Below are 21,569 nucleotides of genomic sequence, written 5' to 3' on the forward strand. Positions count from 1 at the left end.
GACGAAGATGAGCTCCCGCCTTTCGACGAATGGTACCAAACTATCGCGCGGCGCGCTGCTATTTAGGACTCTGACCTGCTTCTGGAAGGTGATCGCTTTGTCCTGCCCATACATTGCCCCCATACCCGCGCGCAGCTTGTGATACCACGCACATACCACGCATATCACAGACAATTTGCATCGTATCGCTCTGTATCTCTATGTGTATCGATAATCACCGTATTGCACAGTATAATGTCTTGTTGTATACAGCATGATACGTATATATTGCACAGCCGATGGCGTGCTTTGCAAACAAGCGACAGAGTTGCGTATTCGACAATGCTTATGTGGCTATCCAGCGCTGTCCCGAAATGAACGATCATCGAAAGAATGAGGGGCAAGCGAATTGTAATGCGAGGGTTCAGACGGCAGGCAGTAGCGAAGCTGACTGTAGACGTACTATCGCTGGATTTCGCAGGCAGCCGCACTGACAAAGCCGGAGGTGGGCTCTCCGACGTATTCAAAGAGCTTCCAGTGAGCTGGGTGTGCATCGCCTGAAATGCATGCGACAGACGGCGGTTTCGGGCTAGATGACTACCGACCCTGCAGAGAACATTGTCGTGAGTGCACGCGTACTGCGAAGATGTGCTGCGGCCGCGCGGACAGCTGAACCATGCCGATGTCATATATCACAGCACCAGGACGGCAGTGGTAAATGGTGAGCCTTTATTGAGCTGGACTGTAGCTGGATGGAGAGAAGACAGATTCTAGCTGGATCGAGGCTTAGGTTCGAGATGGCGTGGGCACGGCATTTATTAAAGCTTGGCCTGCTCCCAGAAAAAAACGGCCAACCTGCCGAGGGAGATACTCGGGTGGTATGCACAAGAGACTTCTAAGCGACTGACTATCCCAGCCTCCAGCACTGCCAGCCATTAGCGAAGATCATTGGCGCCAGGGATACGAATAGTTGCCGGTGGGCAGCACTATGCGACATGGGAACAATGGCCCCGCCCTGATGAGAAGAGCACCAAGGTCTCGACTGGGGGAGATGACGCTGCGAATCCACTGCAGCCACCGAGGCGTCTGTGCGGCGGCGGCAGAAGGCTTCTGCTTGTGGCCTTCGTTGGCGTTCCGATCCCGCGGTTTGATGTTTATGGTACCTAGTTGGAGCGACCCAGACGCGGAGGCTGTTAACGTGCCTATCGTGAAGAAGGTCGGCACACCTCCCAGGGACGGCCGTCGAAGGAGGTAACGCGTTGTCGAGAGAACGCGTTCTCAATTGCGGTAATCAATGCGCCCACACTAATCGAGAGACCAATGATCGCTCGACGGCCTGAGAGCAAAAAGTTGGTATCGCCAGCATTCAAGGTCAGAGAAGGTTGGTCTCGTTGGGGTGGATGGTGCCGCACGGCGGCACAAGTTCAGTGTACAGACGCACAGTCCGTCATGTGGCAGTGGACCAAGTGGTGGTGGGTATCGACGCGTCAGGCAATACAGCTGGCGGCGTGAAGGGGCGGATCTGCGCTGGCTACAAAAGCCGAAAGGAAGGCGGCGAGCGAACGTGGAAGCAGACCTGCGTCATCTGCGGCGGAGTTTGAGGCAAGAGAACGCCAGCACGTTTGGTTCGCGACCGTGGAAAGGCCAAGGGCAGGAGAGCTGCTCGGGCGAGTTCGGACACCCCTGGTCTGCTGGTAGCATATATACTCCACAGATAAGACCAGTGTAGAATTAAGCAGTACTCACCAGCGGTCCGATAGGCGGAGGGGTAAAGGTGAAGTGCAGCGCATTACTCAGATCATTATGCATGAGGGTTATCGGGAGGATTGGCCAGGCGCTTTCGCAATGTATTCGCAATGCGCGACGACTGGGAAGGTTCGCAGTGGCCAAAGTCCAGAGAGGAGAAGTGGGTTCCGCATTGTTCTCTATCAGATGAGAACTTGGACACTGCAGGCCAGCGTGGGATGCACGAGGGGGTAAGAAATGGGGTGCTCTGTTAAGTTGTTCACCGTGCCGTGCGGGCAAGGGAGCCCAAGCGAAACGGCTCAAGGCTGCTGGCAGCCAGATTCCGATGCCTGCAAGAAACAGGCGATATCCTGGAACAGCCGAAGGCGCTCGAGGGCGCATCAGAGCGCTGATTTTGAATGACCCCACGCGGGTAGACGCCCGTACTGTTAATGAGGTGCGTCCGAAATTGGAAGTCCGGCTGGCGGCAGGAGTCAAAAGTAGCCCCGGACGGAATTGCACGAGTCCCCCGTCTCTGGTTCGTCCCCCTACAAAACCACAGGGCCCTGCACTGTCCTGCCCCCAGGTACCCTCTCTATCCCGTGAATCCATCTCAAAACGCTACCTGGCCGGTCCACGTACCTGTGTCTCGCCTCTTGAGTTGACGAACCTACATACGATAGCTCTACACGACCCCTAGGACTTCAAGATACACTAAGCTCCCTATCGCATCCACCGACACCGACCAACTTTTCACTATTGTTCCCATGGCAAGCAGTGTCACAGTCTCGCTTCTACCTGTGTCCCTGTCGCTTGTGCACATCCCTCGTTCGCGCATTCATGACAATATACACTCTATCCTCCGACAACTACTACTTCCCAGCCGAACATTTCTCAATGTCACCATCAACGAGGTTGAGCTTAGCATATTTGCAGAACATCACACACTCCAGGACTTTGAGCTTGCTGCTCACGAAGACGCACGACTCTCCCGAGAGCAGAAGCGGAAACACCGTTCCAAGGATGAGTGGAAGCCTGTAGAGATCTCCTTTGAGAGGTGGAACGTTCTTCAGATTGATTCTCACTCGGACGGACTAGGTGAGCCCGGCTGCTTCTGTATGACAGCCGCTGCTGTTCTAACACTATCCACATCTCCTCAACAGACAACACTTCTGGTGCCCGCGTGCACGAACTTTCTGCTCCTTTGGCCGCCGCCGGTGTCTCCATCCTCTACCAGTCCTCATATATGAGCGATTTCATTTTTGTGAGTCCCGATCGTTGTAACACTCCTGAACCTTGCTTTCTATCACCCGTCTGCACGTAATGAGGACCCGTGCCATCATGCTCCAGGCCATCAGTGCATATTAGGTATTGGCCCTGATGCGTCTGGGATCATGATCTTCGCTTTACCAGAAAATCTTGATTCTTATCGCCGCGCCTTTGCTCGCGCGTCTCTTTCTTTCTCACTTCTTTGGGCCTTGCGTTTGCACTCGTCTACGTATTCATTGCCATGTACTCACCGCTTGATGTAGGTGAAGGAACACCGTCTTTCCGAGGTCATGTCACTCCTTGGCTCGGCTGGGTTCGACCTATATCAGTCAGATCCGGACAACCTCACGTCTCAGCTATCGCGGCTAACATCGCCTATTATTTCGCCTCTCACACACGCGGAAGATGATGATTCATCCATCCACCTACTTGACCTGTCGGCACAGTCATCTATCACCCCCGAAAATGGTGCCGTCTTGACACGCTCGCGGAGCAACACGGATTCCAGTCCGAAGTCGTCGTCGTCGTCGTCCCCGGTTCAGTTTCGCGACGACGTCGAACCCGCGACGCCTGATCATGGAGAACATATAGGGGGCAGGCCGGCGCCTACGCGCTCCCTGAGTCATTCGCCCTCCGGGAGTGACGTGCGAGTACTTGACCCGGACCTCACTTGCATCGGATTATCTGACGACAATGCTGACTTGTGGGGTCTGAAGATCGTCAAGCTCGTTGCGTTCCCCGATCTTATTCTACCGACGCCCAGCATGCCATCGCCCAAAATGCATCGCAAAAGACCGCCCAGGCCTCCCGAGCTTGCCATCGTCGCTTCTGTAGAAGTCGTGCTCTCTTCATCTGCCGGCCCCAGCTGCACGCTGGGGGACGGGGCCCCGCTCACGTCAGAAAGCGAGTGCGAGACCATTGGGAGCGCCAACACACCATGTATCGGCGAACTTGACAAAGATTGCCGGGCATCTTCTGAGTCGCCGATATTTGACCTCGATGAACAGGCGAGACCGTGGGACGAGATCGTCGGAGACGACGACGTAGAAGAGTCTAGCGAGGATGACGAGTCTTCGGACATCTCTACTCCAGTCCACCTGCAAGATAGATCACTTTCCACAAGTCCGCGCTCTGGGAAGCATCGTCGACCCAATTTTCCGCACTACGACTCTGGCAAGACTGCAATATTCAAGCCGCGGTCGAAGCGGCGTGCAGCGCGTCGTTCGTCTCCTCCTACACGGGGACCGCAGACACAGTCACTCGTTCCCTTCTTCTCGTTCACTCGCACACCAGAAGGCTCCTCCTTGACCGCCCCTGTATCACTACTGGCAGCCCTCTTTCCGGCAAGCGAGCGCTATATGGTTATCTGCAGCAGCGAACTCGATATGCTCGATTCGCGAGCTGCGTCACCTGTGACTCCATCTGCCGACGCATCTGAGATAGATGATGACGACATGTCGGAGGCGCTTCCCGAACCCGAGGGCACGCTAAAGTGTCTGCAAATTGACCTCCGTAGGTATGGCCTTGGTAAGTCCTAATTTGTGTGCAGGATGGTTCGCCAGCCTAACATCCTTTCCATAGATAAATTTGGTCTCGTCAGCCGTTATTCCCGCACACTAGAAGCAAACGGGATAAACCATCTCTATAGCTCGACTTACAAAACTGCCAACTTGCTTGTCGATAAAGCGCACGCTGGGCGAGCTCAAGCACTGTTGCGATCCTGCTAAGTCCTGTTATCTCCCGCCCTCAGCAGGTCGACGCCCGTTTGCTCTCGATCCACGGTTTTGCATGAATCTGCGATGGAGAGCGACGAGACGTAATGCCTGCAGAGCTGATACGACTGCAGTGGATGTCATAACGACCACACACCCCTTCTCACGGTTTTCCCGCGACGCGAGCTGTCCCTACTTACCCTGGAATACCCCCACCTTAGCAATGCTATCTACCCACTTTAAAACGAGGAGTGCCTTTACTACGACACCACTCCTTCAGCCTGTAAGCCATCTTCTCATTTTGCTGTCCTCGCTTCTCGGGACCAGCGCGTTTTATATGACCTATATACCCTCACGCGTCCGCTGTAAGGCTAGCCTTTCCCTGTTGTAGTAGTGTAGTAGTGCTCCGGGCCGACATTGTATCCGATAGAATATCCATCTCATTCGTAGTACCATGGGCTCTTACAATAAATAGGTTCTTAGTTCCTCAGCCTATCTTCCGTCGGCCGCCAAGACTGGAGAACTGGTGACGGTAATTTCGGCGTCCGCCGGGCGCCACAAAGTCTCGCAGTGGAAGCGATAATGATATTTTTGGTGTACATCGCCTTGTTCTCTCCTCCCAACGACGCTTTCCCCACCTCCGTTCTCCCCCCCCCCGCACGGACTGCCCGCTTTGCGGCGCTGATATTCTCCTTAGGCCTCCTCTCACACTTTCGACACCTCGTCGACCACACTCTCTTCCTTCACAATGTTCCTTCCTTTGATCGTTGCCGTGCAGCTCTTCGGTTCTCTGGTTTTCGTACTTGCAGCTCCTACACCCTTTATCCGTGCGTGCCAGAGTACTACTTATGGTGTATGAAGCTTACAGTCTGGAGTAGGCGACGCGGTCTATCCGAGCCTTCCTCTATCTAAGTTCGGATCTCAGGCCGCAGGCAGCCTCGACCTCCCTCACCACGATTCTCTTGATGTGGCTGGAAGCGCAAACGTCGGAGATGGAGACCCGCGAACTTCGCAGTCTACGAACGCTGAGCAGTCCTCTGCACCTTTGCCTTCCACAGATCCTGCAATACAGAGCTCATCACAGGCTGTGTCAAGCAGTGTGTCGCCTTCATCATCCGCCTCCTCAAGCTCGGATGCTCCCATCTCGAGCGGTGTCGCGTCAAGCACTTCCTCCGCCCTTTCTTCTTCTTCGGTTTTCTCGTCGTCCAGCACGGCGTCCTCTTCGCAGTCCTCTGTGCAGAGCACGGATTCCCCATCGTCTGTGTCATCATCTGTAACATCGCCCAATATCTCAGTATCTTCGCCATCTTCCTCGTTCTTCATCTCAAGCGCTATTACGTCTTCCACTCTGTCTGCTACGCCATCGGTGTCTTCTAGTACGCCTATGTCAACGACCTCGTCGTTCTCTGTCATTGTCGCATTCTCATCGACATCTTCGTCCTCAGTCTCGTCGTCCGCTTCGGCCGTTTCGACGACTGACGCTCCAAGCACTTCGTTGGCCCCTTCGAGCACTGCTTCCCCCACCTCGTCGACCACTTTCAAGCCAACTTCCAGCTCCGTGTCGTCAAGCTCGTCGGGTTCCTCGTCCAGCGCTGCTGGCACGACTACGAGCAAGGCCAGCTCGGTTACCACTACCCCCAGCCAGTCGCCCTCCTCTACATTCAATATGCAATCCACCAGTACAACCTTAACATCAGCTATCACTTCAGTTTCCTCTTCTTCAAGTTTTGCGATCTCTGCCTCATCGACTTCCTCTGAGGCCACGCCTAGTTCCGTGTCCTCGAGCTTGCCGAACTCCTCATCAAGCCTTTCTAGTGCGAGTGCAAGTGAATTCAGCTCGGTTGCTGTCACATCCTCCAGCCAGCCGATTTCCTCTTCGTCCGATGTGCAGTCTACGAGTTCATTCTCGGCTACTAGTTCTTTGACGGAGAGCAGTGCGGTAACCTCGCTGTCCAGCAGCTCATCTGTCTTTTCGTCGAGCACTCTGACTTCCGCATCGGCCACATCTTCCAGCATCGCCCCCACCAGCTCGTCTTCTATCTCTTTGTCCGTCTCTGACACCAGCTCTATCAGCAGCACCGCCACCTCGTCGTTCGCAGCCTCTTCCAGTGCCACCAGCGACTTGTCTGCCTCGTCTTCCGCAAGCTCTGCAGCTGTTTCTGCGACGTCGTTATCGCCGTCCTCGGTGTCGTCGTTCGTATCTGGAACGTCAAGCGCGACATCAAGCTCAGCCCTTTCGATCACGAGCTCTGCAACCACACCCTCCTCGGTTACTAGCTCGTTTGCCACGTCAGCTCGGGGCAGTCTGAGCAGCTTTTCGTCCCACGCGTCCTCTACAGTTTCTACTCCCAGTCTCCCGCAACCTACTGTCGGCCCGGCCGAGATCCAGGCTTACCTAGACAGTCACAACTCTATCCGATCCCAGCATGGTGCCAGCCCGCTGACTTGGTCGGATGACCTCGCCTCCTCGGCCCTGTCCTGGGCGGAGGGCTGCCAGTTCACACATTCGGATGGCGCCTTGGGTCCGTTTGGAGAAAATCTTGCTGCTGGTACCGGGTCGTTCACTACTTCCGCTGCGGTAGACGCGTTTGCTAGTGATGGCTGTAAGTCTTCTCCGCGCAGTTCCGTTTCCTCACGCTGACATATGAGTGCCACGACAGTTGATCCTGCCAACCCGACGTTCACCCATTTCACGCAAATGGTCTGGAAGGCGACGACTCAGGTCGGCTGCGGTGTCGCTTCTTGCAATAACATCTTCGACTCGAAGTTCGGCCCTGCGACGTACCACGTTTGCCTGTACAACCCCGTCGGCAACGTCATTGGACAAGAGCAGTAAGTTGATCTCACAATGCACTGGTGCGAATATTACTGACATTCCGCTCAGACTGAACGTCCAGGCTTGAGCTTCCCGCCTTCTCCCGATGTGGACATCGTGACTCCGTCTATCTTATTTCATATTTGCTCTCCGTCTTCTCACATATTGCCCAGCGCAATTTGATCTCCGTTATTCACTTTAGGATAGTGTTTACTCACGCCGGTGCGTGACGCAACTCGATGTTCGCTTTGGTTTATCCGGCAGCTTTTGGGCTGTTGATATGGTTTTTGCTGTCGTCTAGCTAGATGCTCTAGGCACCCTTACTGACAGGGTCTGTTGTACCAGTGCGTAGAAAGAAAGAAAAAATGCATGAGTTCACGTTGGGCTCCTGGCGACACCATGCACTTGAGTCTTCGCGGTCCCTTGAAAAGTAACCATACTACAATGAGGCGTGATCGTTGCCATCGTTCGCAGATGCTCTCAGATGCTCTGCTTCCATGCAACGAGTGTGTACGCATGGGACAGGCACCTACGGTACAGAAACGTGATTCGACTTGGTCCAGGCTCTAAGGCGAACGGCACATATCATTAATCTCCAGTGCTTTGGGTTTCAGGCCTCCACATCGGGTGTTTAGAGCCGCGGGACACGGCAAACCTAAACTTGCGATCTCAAGCAACATTTTTTTCCTACCTTTTCAGCCGTAGAGCGAGCCTGTGGCGGTAGGGTGTAATTCTCAGTCAAGATTGACAATACTGACACCTCGGCGTCGGGCACGACAAACTCCAAGACGCCGATGTCGCACGGGGACGGAGCGCGGCGGACGAGTCTCGCATAATGCTCTGTGCGGGAAGGCCAGCTCTTCAGGCCCTTGATGGCGGCAAAGGGAGGAGAAAACTGAGACATAATCTCGGACCCGTTGTGCCGGCGGCGAGGCGCATAAGGTGCGCCTCGCCAACGTTTGCGGCATAGAGTCCAGCGCGAGGACTTCCAGGGTGTCCATTTTTCGCGCTGTGGAAGCGGCCTGAGACCGACAGGCGGCGCCGAGTCGAACGGGAGAAGACGTCCTGTGGGATCTCCGTGAAACCGTGTTTTACTTCCAGCGTACGCGGGAAGACGCGGGAGCAGAGCGCGACTTGCTGGAGCCAGACTGAGGCTAGGCTAGGCCCGTAGCCCATCTAGTAGCGATGAACAAGTCAGTGCAATCGGTGGCGCCGTTGCTTACGACAAGACACGGGATGGGTGACGTAGATGCGACAGGGACTTCAGGGCATCCGCAAGGCTGCTTGTGCCGAAGGAGATCGTCAGCCAGTGTAGTTATAGTGAAGCTGTAGTAGTTGCTTCTCGTCGAGAATTTGGACCAGCGCGAGTGATCGGCAGCCATGTCCTTGAACACATTAGTTGCACATTGAGCAGGAGAGGCAGGCGGAATAGTTGTACTACCTTTACTGATAGCACAGCCGGAGGTGAGGCCATGACAGAGTGAAGATAGTGTTCATGCATGGCTGTGGACGCGGAATGATGTGATAGGAACGCGTTATATGTCCATCACGCTAAGATATAATCAGATGTGTTGTCTCAATCTGCGCCACAGCCCGCAACAAGCGTTGTGAACTGCTACATCAGATTGGACGTAAGCCTGCTTGAGCACAACACTAGTAGGCACGGGCTTCTGTGCATGGCTGAACGGCAATTGGCCGATTGTGAGGCTGCAATATTGTATGCGCCGCGGAAACGTGTGGCGCGTTGAATATTAAGCGACACGTGGAATTCGCGACTGGTCTTCTTCCACGGCCTCGCTGCTTGCGAGTCGGGTTGCGACAGGCGAGATATTTCACGGCCGATGTAGAGTAGAATATGTTCGCAAGTAGCTGTGCGACCGCGCCTGATAACGGAAGCGAGGACGATAAGTTCGAAGACGGAGAACTGAGAGGAGAGAGGGGGCGCTCCATAATCTGAGTTCGCCGGGTCCTTGCATGGAACCGCTCGCTAACCGTACTAGAACCGTCGGCAAGTTATATGCCAGGGTGCATGTTCAACTGTTGTCGACAGGATTCTCAGGCGGAGCGAGGGCAGCCATTGGGCTGTAACATCCTCATGTTCGGCGCGAGTTGCTGAAGCATGGAGGCTGCCGCCTGCAACGTGTCCGTGCGCGCATTTTCTGGTATCCTGCGTATCATCTTCGGGCTTCGCGGGGCCAAAGAACTTGTTAGAAGCTGCACTTAGCTTTGAATCTGGTGCAGGGAACTTGAGATTTGGCCATACAGGAGGATGGGAAGTTTAACGTACGTTTGCGTACGTTGGATATCGTATCCGTATACAGTACTACGTTTCATAGACCTTCGCCTGGCTTGTATAGCTATATAGCATCACGCTGTTACTGCCTTTCGCTGCTCTTGGTCAGGTCTCGATTAGACTAAACGATGGACCTCACCTCGTTCTGACTATGTGCTGTACAGCCATGATATCAATTCAGGCACGCTTAGAAGGGATGCCTGCACGCTGGGCTGCGGATACGTGAGAAGATAAGGACTGGATCCGACGTCCGAGCTGTCAGGAATTACGGCGCTGTTCGCACAATCACCATGTCAGGATGGTATGCTATTTGTGAGCATGCGCACCCGCGATGAGAACATGCTCTGGTGAGATCTTGCCAGTACGCGGCATGTCCTCCGTGATCCCCGGGCCGCAGCCGTGTGAAAATGACATCTGGTTTGTTGTGCGAATCGTCGGAGGGTGGCTGTAAGTGTAGCGGAGATATGGCGACGGACGGTGTGATGCGTAGGGAAGACAACGTAAGTGTGCAGAGGCTGAGATCAAGCTCGCTCCACGTTGTGCTATAAACGGGTAAGAAAATGCCATATGAGGAAATTGCTGCCGGCGGGATTTGCCGAGAACCCGGTCAGGAGAAGTGGAGCGGAGACTAGCCGAGATCGGCAGAACAGATCACACCGCGCTGCTCCTGTCAAGCCCCTTGTTCGTGGCGGGGACTAGACAGCGGGGACCAGACATGCCGACGCGTCTCTACCAGCGACGGAGACCAACGAGCGTCGACGGGGGGCTGTGGCAGACAAGGCCAGGGCGATGAACGTTCTGGAAATTGGGAGGGGACAAGGAAAAAATAGATTGACGTCACGCGCGAACTGACCCCATTTCATTTTTACCCACAACGAGCATGCAGACGCTTCCCAGCATTCGCACCGAGCTCGAAACTTTATCTGCTCTGCCCTCGCGACGGGCGCACACCTCCCTCTTCTCCTCCGCCGTCGACTCTCGTTCCCGACCTCGACGACGATGGCCACCTCAGACTCGTCCACCACTGACCTCTCCCCCGCCGCAGATCAGCCGTCGTCCTCTCCGCTTCTACGGCCTCGCCCACGCTACCTTGATGCGCACCGCTACTCCGCCGAGTCAGACTCATCCTCCCCATCATCCTCGGATAGCGTATGGTCGCCACCGCAAACGAGTCTTTTCACGGCTGCACCACCAAAGCGCCTTCCCATAGACAGCTATGCTAGTGCAGGCTCTCTAGACTCTCCTTTCCTTGGCGCAGGTCGTCCACTCTCATTAGGTTACGAGGTGCGCAGGCCAAACTTTCTTTCTCGCGTCTGATGATCTAACCCTCCTCGTGGACAGTACACCCTTGCTCCTGACCCGTCAACATGGGGCTCGGGTGTGACAAAGGAGTTCAAGGAGGACGACGATGACATGTACGAACCAGGGCCTATTCGCCAGAATATTGAGCGCGACGGTCACGTATTCTCATGGCGTGGCCTCATTAACCTCGGAGCTCTCGCCCTTATTATTGCCGCTATCCTTACCCTCCTGTGAGTCCCCTTCCTTATCCAGTTGCACGTGCTGGCATTCTCTCTTCTTCATCTTAAACTCATTTGGGCAATAGGGCTGGATATCCCATAATCTACCACTTTACGAGAGGTGATCCATCAACACTCGGGGCGTTCAACCTTGGCGGCATCAACGCCTCTGGCCAGGTTCCGGACCTCCAGGGGCGCTTCTCGCCCATCGACCCAGACACCCCGCAAGATGCATATACCCGCACATCGCCCATTGACTCTTCACAGAAGTGGGAGCTTGTCTTCTCGGACGAGTTCAACGTGGATAACCGAACTTTCTACCCCGGAGACGATCCCTACTGGGAGGCCGTCGACCTCCATTACTGGGAGACGAACAACCTCGAGTGGTATGACCCAGCATCCGTGACGACCCAGGGCGGCAGCCTCATGATCACCCTCATGGAAAAGGAGACGCATAATCTCAATTATCAGGGCGCTATGATCACCAGCTGGAACAAATTTTGCTTCACCGGTGGATACGTCGAAGTCAAGGCTCAGCTCCCAGGAGTTAGTAACATCGAGGGTCTCTGGCCGGCAGTGTGGATGATGGGCAATCTCGGGCGCGCAGGGTATGGCGCGACGCTCGACGGCATGTGGCCATACACATATGACGCCTGCGACGTCGGCACCGTCGCGAATCAGTCCATCAATGGCAACCCTCCCGCGGCGCTGGTCAACGGCGATCCTGGCAAGGGAGGCGTCTTGTCATATCTGCCTGGCCAGAAGCTTTCGAGGTGTACTTGCGGGGGGGAGGACCACCCTGGGCCGAAGCACTCTGATAACACGTTTGTAGGAAGAGCTGCGCCGGAGATTGACGTTTTCGAGGCGCAGATAACCACCGGCGGCCCTGGGGCTTTCGCCGGGGTATTGACGGGACAAGTTTCTCAGAGTGCACAGTGGGCTGTAAGCGACTTCAAAGCTTATCATAATTCTGTCCTGATGAGAAGCCTCTCACAGCCATTTGATGCCGGGTACTGGTGGCAGAATACCTCTAGCAACGAAATCATTTACAATCCGGAAATAACGATCCAGAATCCCTTCGTAGGCAGCGCAACACAGGAAGCGACGTCGGTCGTAACGAATACCAATACGCAGTGCTACGAATATCCCGACCCAAATTTCGTGCCCGCGGCTGTTTCCGGTGCGCAGTTGCCCGCGCAAGTGCCTGGTGGACCTCCGGCGGGCGCGGGGTGCTTTGCCGTGTACGGCGTCGAGTACAAGCCTGGGTTCGATGACGCGTACATTTCCTGGATGGCGAATGAGCAGCTCGCGTGGACGTTGAACGTGGCCGGCATGGGCCCTAACTCAGAGACGCAAATCTCGCAACGGCCAGTCCCACAGGAGCCCATGGTACGTCCCCGCGCCAATTCTTATCTGCTGATGAATGCTGACGATACCCTGCGTGAAGTATCTGATTGCGAATCTGGGCATGTCCTACAACTTCGGGCCTATCGACCTTACGCACATACCCTTCCCGGTACACCTGCGCATCGACTACATCCGCGTGTATCAGCCCTCAAATGCGGTCAACATTGGGTGCGATCCGTCAGACTTCCCGACGGCGGACTACATCAACGAGCACATGGAGGCGTACACGAACCCGAACCTGACGACGTGGACAGGCGACTATGGACAGCCGTGGCCGAAGAACAGCTTCCTCAAACAGTGCTGAGCTTATATGCATGAACTTGCTTTTCGCTACTAGACGATTTCTCACTTCATGACACTTGTCCCGTCGCCAAGACCTCCCAACGCTCATTCCACTCACTCATGCAAAACACGCCTTTGTACGCTTTTTCTTCCTGTTTGTAACATCGACATGCTTTTGACGGACAGTTTCATTGCTCGAGGGTCAAAAATGATATTTGTATCGCTAATCTTTTGATTATTCCGCACTGCACGCACACATACACTATTTGGGACGGTTTTTGATTGTAGGTTGTACAAAGAACGTATCATATGTCTTAAGGAGTGCATCAAGCTGTAAGGTAGGCCTCCTGCAAAACAGGGAACGGAGAACGACCCGACTGAGGCTGCTCGTCGTACGCGTATCATCGGTCGAGTTCGAAGGGGCAAACTCCGAACTTGGTGTTCTCTCTTCAGCATTCTATCCTTGCAAGGGCGTTTTCACAATTCTACAAGAGGCTCCGTCGGCCTCCGATTTTTACTGTTTTGTTTGTGAATCGTCTGGGTAGGAGGAGTTTGCTTTCTGGCCTCGTTACGCTTGCACTCATATTTTGATGCCGGAAGGCGCTACATTATTTTGGCGGAGTGCCCAACAGCAACGCCTTAATTTACTTGTCCCCCTTGCCAGACCGACGTCGTGTGGACAAACGGCACCAATATGTTAACTATGATCATCCGCCAACCTCGCGTGGCGTTCGACTTGGTTCAGCCATTCGCTCCTTATAATCGTCCACCACCTCATAATTTCTAAATTCTACTATTATCATCCTCCACTACCTTGGGTACGACAGGAAGGGGGAAGAAAGGAGGGCACCTTGTGCATTTCTAGTGCCCAGTTTAGAACTACTAGGCTCTTTAGATCTGTAGACAAACGTTTAGCGTGGGTCCAAGTTGAAGAGAACGTTAAGTCTTGGGCTAACGGGTCGATGGTGGCAAGGCATGTCTTTGTCTAATAGCTCATATTTGAGCTTGATCTCACGCCCCACCTAGTCCGTCCAGTTCAGGCGACAAGCGATCAAGCCGTACGCATGCCATCTCCTTGAACGACGCGTCCCATACTCACGTGTATTGCACTGCCAGAGCGCTGATGACGTTGAGAGCGCGAAGCTCGTCTCCCCGGGGCGGATGGCAGTATCTCCCATGATTCCATTGGCAGAGGACATTGCTCCTGCGGATGTAGTTCTGGGAGACAGAACCACTCCTAACGCCGGTTCCAATTCCAATTCCCCTGTGACAGGATTGTCGAACAGCAAAGGTCCCAGCGGGACTTCCTCCCACCGTCTTTCGACCACCATACTTCCAGTAGAAAAGCTCAAACCCGCAGCGGGTACCAATGCAGGCGCCAGAGGTGTAGACGCCGCGGCCAACATGATAGACCGGGATGTACGCCCAAACCAGCGAAAGAAAGAATTACCTGAGATCCTTTCAGATGCGTCCTCAGTAGCTTCGGACGAGTGTGTAACCGCAGAAGACGAGCCTCTCGCGAACGGAATGGACGTAGACGAGCCTTCCAACGCGCCTCAAGGCACGACCACAGCCACCTCTTCTGTTCTCGGTCCCGGGGCCCTCGATGGTAGGATGAGCCCGAAGGGGTGCCTTCCAGCGGCCCCCTTTATTCCGCCTACTACTCCGACCGACATCCATCGTCGATACTATTCCTGGCATGTATCGGATCCTGGACTTGGTCAGCGAACAAGGTAGCGGCGGTTTAGGTAAGTGGCCTGATGAACGTGAATGGATGAGAGCTCAGTATGATGTGCAGTTGACAAAGTCATCATTGCTCAAGACCCATTCGGACGATTTGTCAATGACATCTGTCCTGGTGCATACCAATCAGTGACCCATGTCAACTTTAAGGCCCTCGACGATTTCTCCGTCAGACCCATAGGCATATACGACCCCAAATCCGAGATTGTACGCTACACCAAGGATTTGGGCTTAATCAGTCATGAGAAGTGCGTGAATCCATGTCCCTTTTGGCTTACTCGAGCTGTGCTCAACAACGTGTACAGCGCACAGACTCTTCTTTCCGGAAAGGACGACATGCCTGCGACCAGAGCGTTGCGCTCCGGGCTGTATGTCTTCCGCAATGTATCTCTCGGCCTCGTATGTGTCATTTTCTGGCCTCAGGACACGACCTGGGACGACGATGCGATTTCATCCGTGGCTCGTAACAGGGTCACGTTTATGCGGTTGGTCGCAGTCGCATCCGAATCTAGCGAGTTATCTGCTGACTCTGCGTCAGATACCTCACGAAGATTGCCGATCAAATCGTCGTTCTCGTACCAGATGATTTTTCCGATTCGATGATTCTCGCAGAGGAAGCTCCCGCTGAGCCAGTTGAAGACAGCGTTGATCGGCTATTCACGTTTGAGGTCATGAAGACGCGTGAGGAAGAGGAAAACGTTATCGCTACGGAAGGATTTAAGGTATTATTGCTCTGTTCATAAGGTCATTTTTGTTGACCAACGCTTTCTCGCATAGATAAACAATCTGCAGCTCGGACTTGAGCGTGCGCCAGACAATACTTCCATACCTACAGAACTCTTTCGTCCGCGGCTCATCCCTGGCGAGACATGCTTAGGCTTCATGTTGATCAGCTACCAGATGGCCAGGACCATGCAAAGCGCGAAGATCGAGGAGTACCCTCGCACTCGGCTGTCGGAGTTGATGTACGAAACTTTCCCCTACCACCCTCGTCTTTTGCTGACGTATAGCGCAGCAAGAAGAGGTCTTTCGTTCTGGCCAGTTCTTTGTCGGAAGATGCATTTGGGATTCTGGTTAAGTTTGGCTTGCCGGCTTTCGTGGAAGATGATTATCGACAGCTGGAAGAGCAACGAAAATCTTTGACGGCTGACCTCAACAAGGAAGAGTTGGAAGTGTTCGACAGGTTAGGAAGTACCCTTCGAGAGCAAAACCCATTACTCGTCGACACCCTCTTCACGGAAGCAGCTGCCGTGGTTGAAGGCACATTCGGGTAAAGCCACGCACCTATCAGTTCTCTTACGCCCAGCTGACGTTGCATCCCGGTATCTTCAGCGTAGATGATCTACGACCGGAACAATCTGCCACTATCGATCATACAAAGGGCATGTTGTGTCAATACTCAAATGATGACACATCTGGTGAACATCCGCATAGCCGCGGAATTGCTCGAGCACTTGAACGCCCTCCATCGCGATGTTGGGAAGTATCGTCGTACTTTGCTTTCTGATCACAGGCTCAAGACCATTGGAGTGAAGAGCTTCACCGCTCAAAAGGAGAAAATTATCAAGTTACAAACATCTGGAAATCAGGCAAATTCTGCTCTAGGCCATTCAGAGAAGGGTTCAGAAGAGAAGACTGCTTCCGGTTTATGGGTGATGAACGTGGCGACCAGGGCAGCGTCGAAAGCAATCTCGACGATCGTGCCAGGTCCCGTCTTCGGGCCTGCGCACCACAACAGTCATAGCCAACGGATGCCTGATGACATAGATTTTCTGTGTACACTCCCTGCTGTGACTAATGCGTCCCCCGAGGTGGCAGCCGAGGCACACGAGGCCATCGCCATCGCGCGTCGAAATTTCACGGACTACATCTGGACATCGGTCAATAAAGTGGCGCGGAGGATTGAAGACCTTCAGCGCGATGAGTGCGAGAAGCAACTACAGGTCCATCGTAAGCGCCCGATAGTGAATACCTGGGATGACTCTAGGAGGACATTCATTGCGAGAATTCAGAACAGCTTTGTCCGCGACCCTGACGAGTGAGTATCAGTGCACCACTTTGGCCGTGACTGCATTCTCACTGTTTCGGACTTAGTGTATTTGAGATAGAAGACGTCCAAAACATTAGTTCCTCATGGCCAACAGACGGTCTGTAGAGGAACTGCCGAAAAAATCATCCTCCGCTGATTGTACTTTAGGATCCTTCCGCCTGTCTGGTATTTCGCAATGGAAGAACGAGGCATCTCTCAAGCATGCTATTAGCCCGCTTTACCTAACTGAGACGGACGAACAAGCTATGCGGCTCGATAAGACTCATGTACCTACTCCGCGACTCCAGAACTCAGCCTACTCGTTCGATCTGACCCTCAACCATCGCATACTGTGCGTCTTTTTGTAGATCTCGCTCCGCAGCCACCGCTTAGTCAAACATACAGGTTCATCCAGCTATTACATGACTCGCGCTGCCTGCTAATAGCTAGGAATGAGGCTGGAGGCGACGTGTCCATATACCTCGAACGCCTCATCGATCTCGACAACGCCGTCAAGTTTTCGCGACGCAAGAAGGTGCTCAGTGCTGACAAGCTACACGGCGACCTCCTGTTCTCATTTGACGAGACGAAGCGAATGCTCGCTGTGTGCACTATCGGAAAGGTTCGTCGGAGCGTCCGAGAATTGATCTTATGATCACATCTAATGAACCCCTAGTTGCATGTACATGCGTTCGTCTTCGACGAGCATTACCGAAACTTACAAGGCCTCGGATCGACTATCGAGCTCTCCCCCTGGTACGACCAACACATAAAACTGGTACACATGATTTTCCGCTGTGGTGCAGACGAAGAGTTGCTGCTCGTGGACAACACAGGACGAGCTCGCATACTGTCACTTACTACTCAGCAATTCCGGTAAGCATGATCGATCACATTGTGTACAGTTGACCCGGGATTAAGATGATGCCTCTTAGTCCTGCATCTCTGCAGTTGCCGTCTTCTACTCGGAGTTTGAAATCTTCACCCGATGGCTCCTGCTTCTTTGCCCTGGAACCGCTTCGAAACAGGCTGTTACTGCGAGCATACCACTGGGCCAGCTTCGGTTCGTCACGAGGAATTAGCGCTGAGCTCCCGGCCATCCTTTTTGACTCCCTTGAGATCACCACGTTTGTGAGTCGCGCACACTGCCATGTAGTCACTTTCGACATTGCCTCGGCCAGCATGCACTCCAAAGCTCTACATATCTCGCACAAGAGCACAGAGTTCACCTTCCGTGCTGACGACAGAAACGCCCATCGCCATCATGGGCAGAAGACGATCGCCCGCAGTGCCATTATTGATTGCCACCGCGATGTCTGGACCCGATTTCCTGTTGTGCCAGCGGTCCGCAGGTGTACTTTCAAGTTTTCGCAACGAGCTCGCCGATCATTTGACATTCGTCTCGTATCTGCCATCACAGCTCCTCTCCACGTACTTCTCCGACATGATCATTTCGTTCGAGAGAGCCACACATAAACCGGTCGAAGACGAGCTGGCGAACATCGATGTGTCCGGGATGACATATTCTGTTTTCATGAAGCAGGGTGATCAGGTCGTCTCGCAGCTGAGGGCGAGCGAGTGGCTCGTCGATATTCTCTGTCTGATTCCCATTCACATTGCTATCGCCCATGACAACCGATTCGTGCCTCTGAAAGATGGGGTATGGTCTGCCGACTTCGAGCGTGACCTGCTCGGAGCGACGGTCGAGCGGGTTGTCGATAAGCTGACATTCGGCTGGTATGAGTCTATCTTCAAGTCGTATATGGCTGCTAAAGTACGTGGTTAATCTTTATCCTCCTAAGGCTTTTCCTTATCTCTTCACAGCCTGTGCGGGTCGTATCATCGATGGGTGCACCGATAAATCAATTTGAGAGCCATGAAGCATAGTAAAAGATATTTTACTAGGCGAACAATCTGTCGGCAAGAGCTTTGCTCTTAACCATCTCGTGGATACCTCGTTTGCTGGCTCTGCAATGAGGACGACCGAAGGAGTTTGGATGTCGGTAACTCCGACGGAAGAGTGTCTTATAGTTGCGTTGGACTTTGAAGGCTCGTTGTCATTTTCCTTCCGGTTCAATAATCTTGATTGGAGTTTCAGGTGTCCACAGTATCGAGCGTTCAGCGCAAGAGGACAGCCTTCTTGTGCTCTTTAACACTGCAATCTCGAATCTGGTCAGTAGAGTGCGATTCGTGCATTATCCAATAGCGGACTAACGCTGTACAGGTTCTCTTTCGCAATAATTTTGCTCTATCTCGAGACATTGCTGGTCTTTTCCAGTCCTTCCAGTCCTCTGCCAGAGTACTTGATCCCGCCGTAAATCCTTCGCTCTTCAAGTCTGAACTGGTCATCATCATTAAGGCATGTTCATCTTCCCTCTGCTAGCATATTTGAAGTATCTTAGCTGATATCACCTCAGGACGTCGTGGACTCCGACATGAGAGATATTAACAAAGAGCATGGACCGCTTATTCGCTCTAGTGGCCATATACTAATCACGGTCTCGTGTCATCAGGTTCAGCCTGAAGTTTCATCAGATTGTGGAAGCCGAGCAAGAGGGAAATTTCATCACTCGCCTGCATGGCGGTAAGCTATCCATCATTCCATGGCCAGTCATCGAGTCGCGTCAATTCTACACACTATTCACGGCGGTAAAGAACCTCCTAAACAAGCGGCCAGTATCCCACAGCAAAGCCGGAATTTTCTTGCAGACGATGAAGACGTTGATGGCAAAGCTGAAGGTGAACATTCAGACTACAATGGTCGTTCTGGGGGAAAGCTGATCGAGACTAATCCAAGGCCAATGACTGGGGAGCCCTTGATCGTGAGCTTGAGTTGAATTGAATTGAATATCACACTGAAGCCTGCGGCCAGAGAATCTCGCGACACACCGAGCATTGCATCTGCAGAACATTCTCCCTCTTGCGCTGCACACACTTTCTGCCCAGATTTATGAATGCATATATAGGACATCGACAATGGTGTATCGTTGGCGCTCCCACACGGCGTCACTGCGATATTCTACCTACCTGCTGCAGACTCCGAGGACACGGCAGCCCATGATCGATCCCTCGAGTCACTCCGCAGATCCTGGAACCAGTTCCAATCTCGTGACGGCACAGCCGATCGCTACTGGATTAATAGCCTCGATCAATATCTTGAGAACTGCGTCAAGGCCCGAATAGAAGATGTGCAATATTGGATCGACGTCAATATAACCCGCTTCAACTCAGATGCAACTACTTTCCAGGCATTGCGTCGGCAGTTTGAAGCGTTGGCTGTTGCGCTGAGGGCTAGTGCGCAGCTGTGCAAGCTCCAATGCACAGAGTGTCAGCTATACTGCGTGAATTCGCGGCATCACTCTGGCGGACACGATTGTGGTACTTCGCATCGCTACATGCGTGCGTGCGTTTTCCTCGATGAGCATACTAGCGGGACATCGGCCTGTGGTCTACCGTAAGCCATCGCGCTCTCTGCTGAGCTCGTATCTAACGCGTCGATTCTCGGCAGGGCCGGGCATGCCGGAGAGCATGTGTAAGACACCCCATCTGCCTCTTATGCAACAATGACACTTATTACTCTTCCGCAGCTGCGACATAACTCTTCATCTGTGTGGGCAGCCGTGTCGTCTGTCGGGGAAGGGGGGCTGTCTGGGGCGCTGCGCGAAGGTACGACAGTTGGAATGCTCTGAGCCTTGTTTTGACTTATCGCTCGAACAGATTGTCAACCACCCCGAAGACGAGCACCTATGCCCAGCGACTTCTCATGAATGCGGCATGGTATTGTATAATATCTGAAACGATTGCACTCGTGCTCATTCGTCTTCACTAGCCTTGTAGCCTGAGAAACATCCGGCGTCCTGATGGCTCCATCTACAACTGTCCGGAGACGTGTCATATCTCGAGGTGAGTCGCTCTCCCTGAGCGTGGGATTACGGTAGGCACTCAGGCTGATAGCTCAGCAGTGAGGAGCCACATACCGAACATGTATGCCAGCAGCAGTCTTGCCCATTGTTCTGCCAGCTGTGTCGGCGACTCTGCTCTGAACCGGACCATTTGCACGGTCTGGACGAGCATGCCCTCCATCTTTGCGGGTGAGTCATATCTCGTGGTCTTCACGCCTAAAACTGAGATATTATCATAGTCAGGAACATAACTGCATGGCGCTGTGCCAGTCTGATGGTATATGTCGTATCGAGACAACGCCTCAGTCGGTAGAAGCAACATTTACTGGACGACACGAGACGTTTCAGTATACGAAGGTAAGTTTGACACATCGCGCCTTCAGTTGCAAATTTGACGCATCGATGGGCCCAGTATATGCAAGGTGAGTTCCCGAGCGTACGCTGTGGCAAAGGAGACGAGCAACCTACTCCACAACCAGAGTCCAGACGTCTACAATGCGTCATCCCGATACTTTCCTGATCGCTACGGCATGAAGGTTCTCATAAGCACTCGCTCGACCCGAAAGCCTTCCATTTCTGCGAGACGAAGCGCGTCTCCCTTCTCTCACATCTGGAAAGTAAGCACACAGTAAGGATTTAGGTGCGAGAATTGTGGATATTTCTGCACGCTGCCCTTGGGTACGCCCAGCTATGCATACTAGTACATGTCCACCACCGTATACTGACACTACGATGAAGGTCATCCTCAGCTGGAGCATGAGACGAGTCACGGTTCAATGTCGAGGACGAACTGGGCTGTCGATGGTCCCGATGGATCGATCATTGAGGTGAATGGACGCAAGTTCGGCTCTAATGACAGCGGCGCACCGCTTCTGGTCAGTTAGTGATCACAG

At 53.5% G+C, this 21,569-nt stretch overlaps 4 protein-coding genes across 4 annotated transcripts; all 4 read left to right on the top strand.

Moving 5' to 3' along the window:
• The first annotated feature begins 2,305 nt into the window (after nt 1–2,305).
• PHACADRAFT_249670 (uncharacterized protein) lies at nt 2,306–5,013 on the top strand. Its single transcript, XM_007391785.1, has 4 exons — nt 2,306–2,802; nt 2,868–2,968; nt 3,237–4,500; nt 4,555–5,013. The coding sequence occupies exons 1-4, from the start codon at nt 2,472–2,474 to the stop codon at nt 4,698–4,700; spliced, it is 1,842 nt and encodes a 613-aa protein (XP_007391847.1). The 5' UTR covers nt 2,306–2,471; the 3' UTR covers nt 4,701–5,013.
• A 2,052-nt stretch (nt 5,014–7,065) lies between these two features.
• Nucleotides 7,066–7,521, top strand: PHACADRAFT_86217 (uncharacterized protein; the record flags this gene model as incomplete). The annotated part of the gene is made up of 2 exons (XM_007391786.1): nt 7,066–7,271; nt 7,335–7,521. Coding segments are annotated over 2 exons (393 nt in total), but the record flags the coding sequence as incomplete, so codon positions are not given.
• A 3,164-nt stretch (nt 7,522–10,685) lies between these two features.
• On the top strand, nt 10,686–13,301 carry PHACADRAFT_136813 (glycoside hydrolase family 16 protein). The gene is made up of 4 exons (XM_007391787.1): nt 10,686–11,325; nt 11,400–12,255; nt 12,310–12,702; nt 12,761–13,301. Exons 1-4 carry the CDS (start codon nt 11,207–11,209, stop codon nt 13,022–13,024), a joined length of 1,632 nt encoding a protein of 543 aa, XP_007391849.1. The 5' UTR covers nt 10,686–11,206; the 3' UTR covers nt 13,025–13,301.
• Nucleotides 13,302–14,178: 877 nt separating this feature from the next.
• PHACADRAFT_181292 (uncharacterized protein) lies at nt 14,179–18,560 on the top strand (the record flags this gene model as incomplete). Its single annotated transcript, XM_007391788.1, has 13 exons — nt 14,179–14,722; nt 14,801–14,993; nt 15,051–15,230; nt 15,284–15,467; nt 15,523–15,710; nt 15,761–16,015; nt 16,127–16,783; nt 16,840–16,892; nt 16,943–17,126; nt 17,180–17,396; nt 17,451–17,650; nt 17,710–17,905; nt 17,931–18,560. 13 exons carry the CDS (start codon nt 14,179–14,181, stop codon nt 18,558–18,560), a joined length of 3,681 nt encoding a protein of 1,226 aa, XP_007391850.1.
• Between the last annotated feature and the right edge of the window lie 3,009 nt (nt 18,561–21,569).

Source organism: Phanerochaete carnosa, assembly GCF_000300595.1.
Source record: "Phanerochaete carnosa HHB-10118-sp unplaced genomic scaffold PHACAscaffold_2, whole genome shotgun sequence".
Classification (NCBI taxonomy): Eukaryota; Fungi; Basidiomycota; class Agaricomycetes; order Polyporales; family Phanerochaetaceae; genus Phanerochaete; species Phanerochaete carnosa.

What these genes read in the sequence shown, in the direction of transcription:
- PHACADRAFT_249670 (XM_007391785.1), top strand. Translation starts at nt 2,472, where the DNA reads ATGGCAAGCAGTGTCACAGTCTCGCTTCTACCTGTGTCCCTGTCGCTT. An exon ending in ATATGAGCGATTTCATTTTT is followed by an intron (nt 2,969 to 3,236) that starts GTGAGTCCCGAT and finishes CGCTTGATGTAG; the next exon opens with GTGAAGGAACACCGTCTTTC. An exon ending in CCTCCGTAGGTATGGCCTTG is followed by an intron (nt 4,501 to 4,554) that starts GTAAGTCCTAAT and finishes TCCTTTCCATAG; the next exon opens with ATAAATTTGGTCTCGTCAGC.
- PHACADRAFT_136813 (XM_007391787.1), top strand. Translation starts at nt 11,207, where the DNA reads ATGTACGAACCAGGGCCTATTCGCCAGAATATTGAGCGCGACGGTCAC. An exon ending in GCCGCTATCCTTACCCTCCT is followed by an intron (nt 11,326 to 11,399) that starts GTGAGTCCCCTT and finishes TTTGGGCAATAG; the next exon opens with GGCTGGATATCCCATAATCT. An exon ending in CAGTCCCACAGGAGCCCATG is followed by an intron (nt 12,703 to 12,760) that starts GTACGTCCCCGC and finishes CCCTGCGTGAAG; the next exon opens with TATCTGATTGCGAATCTGGG.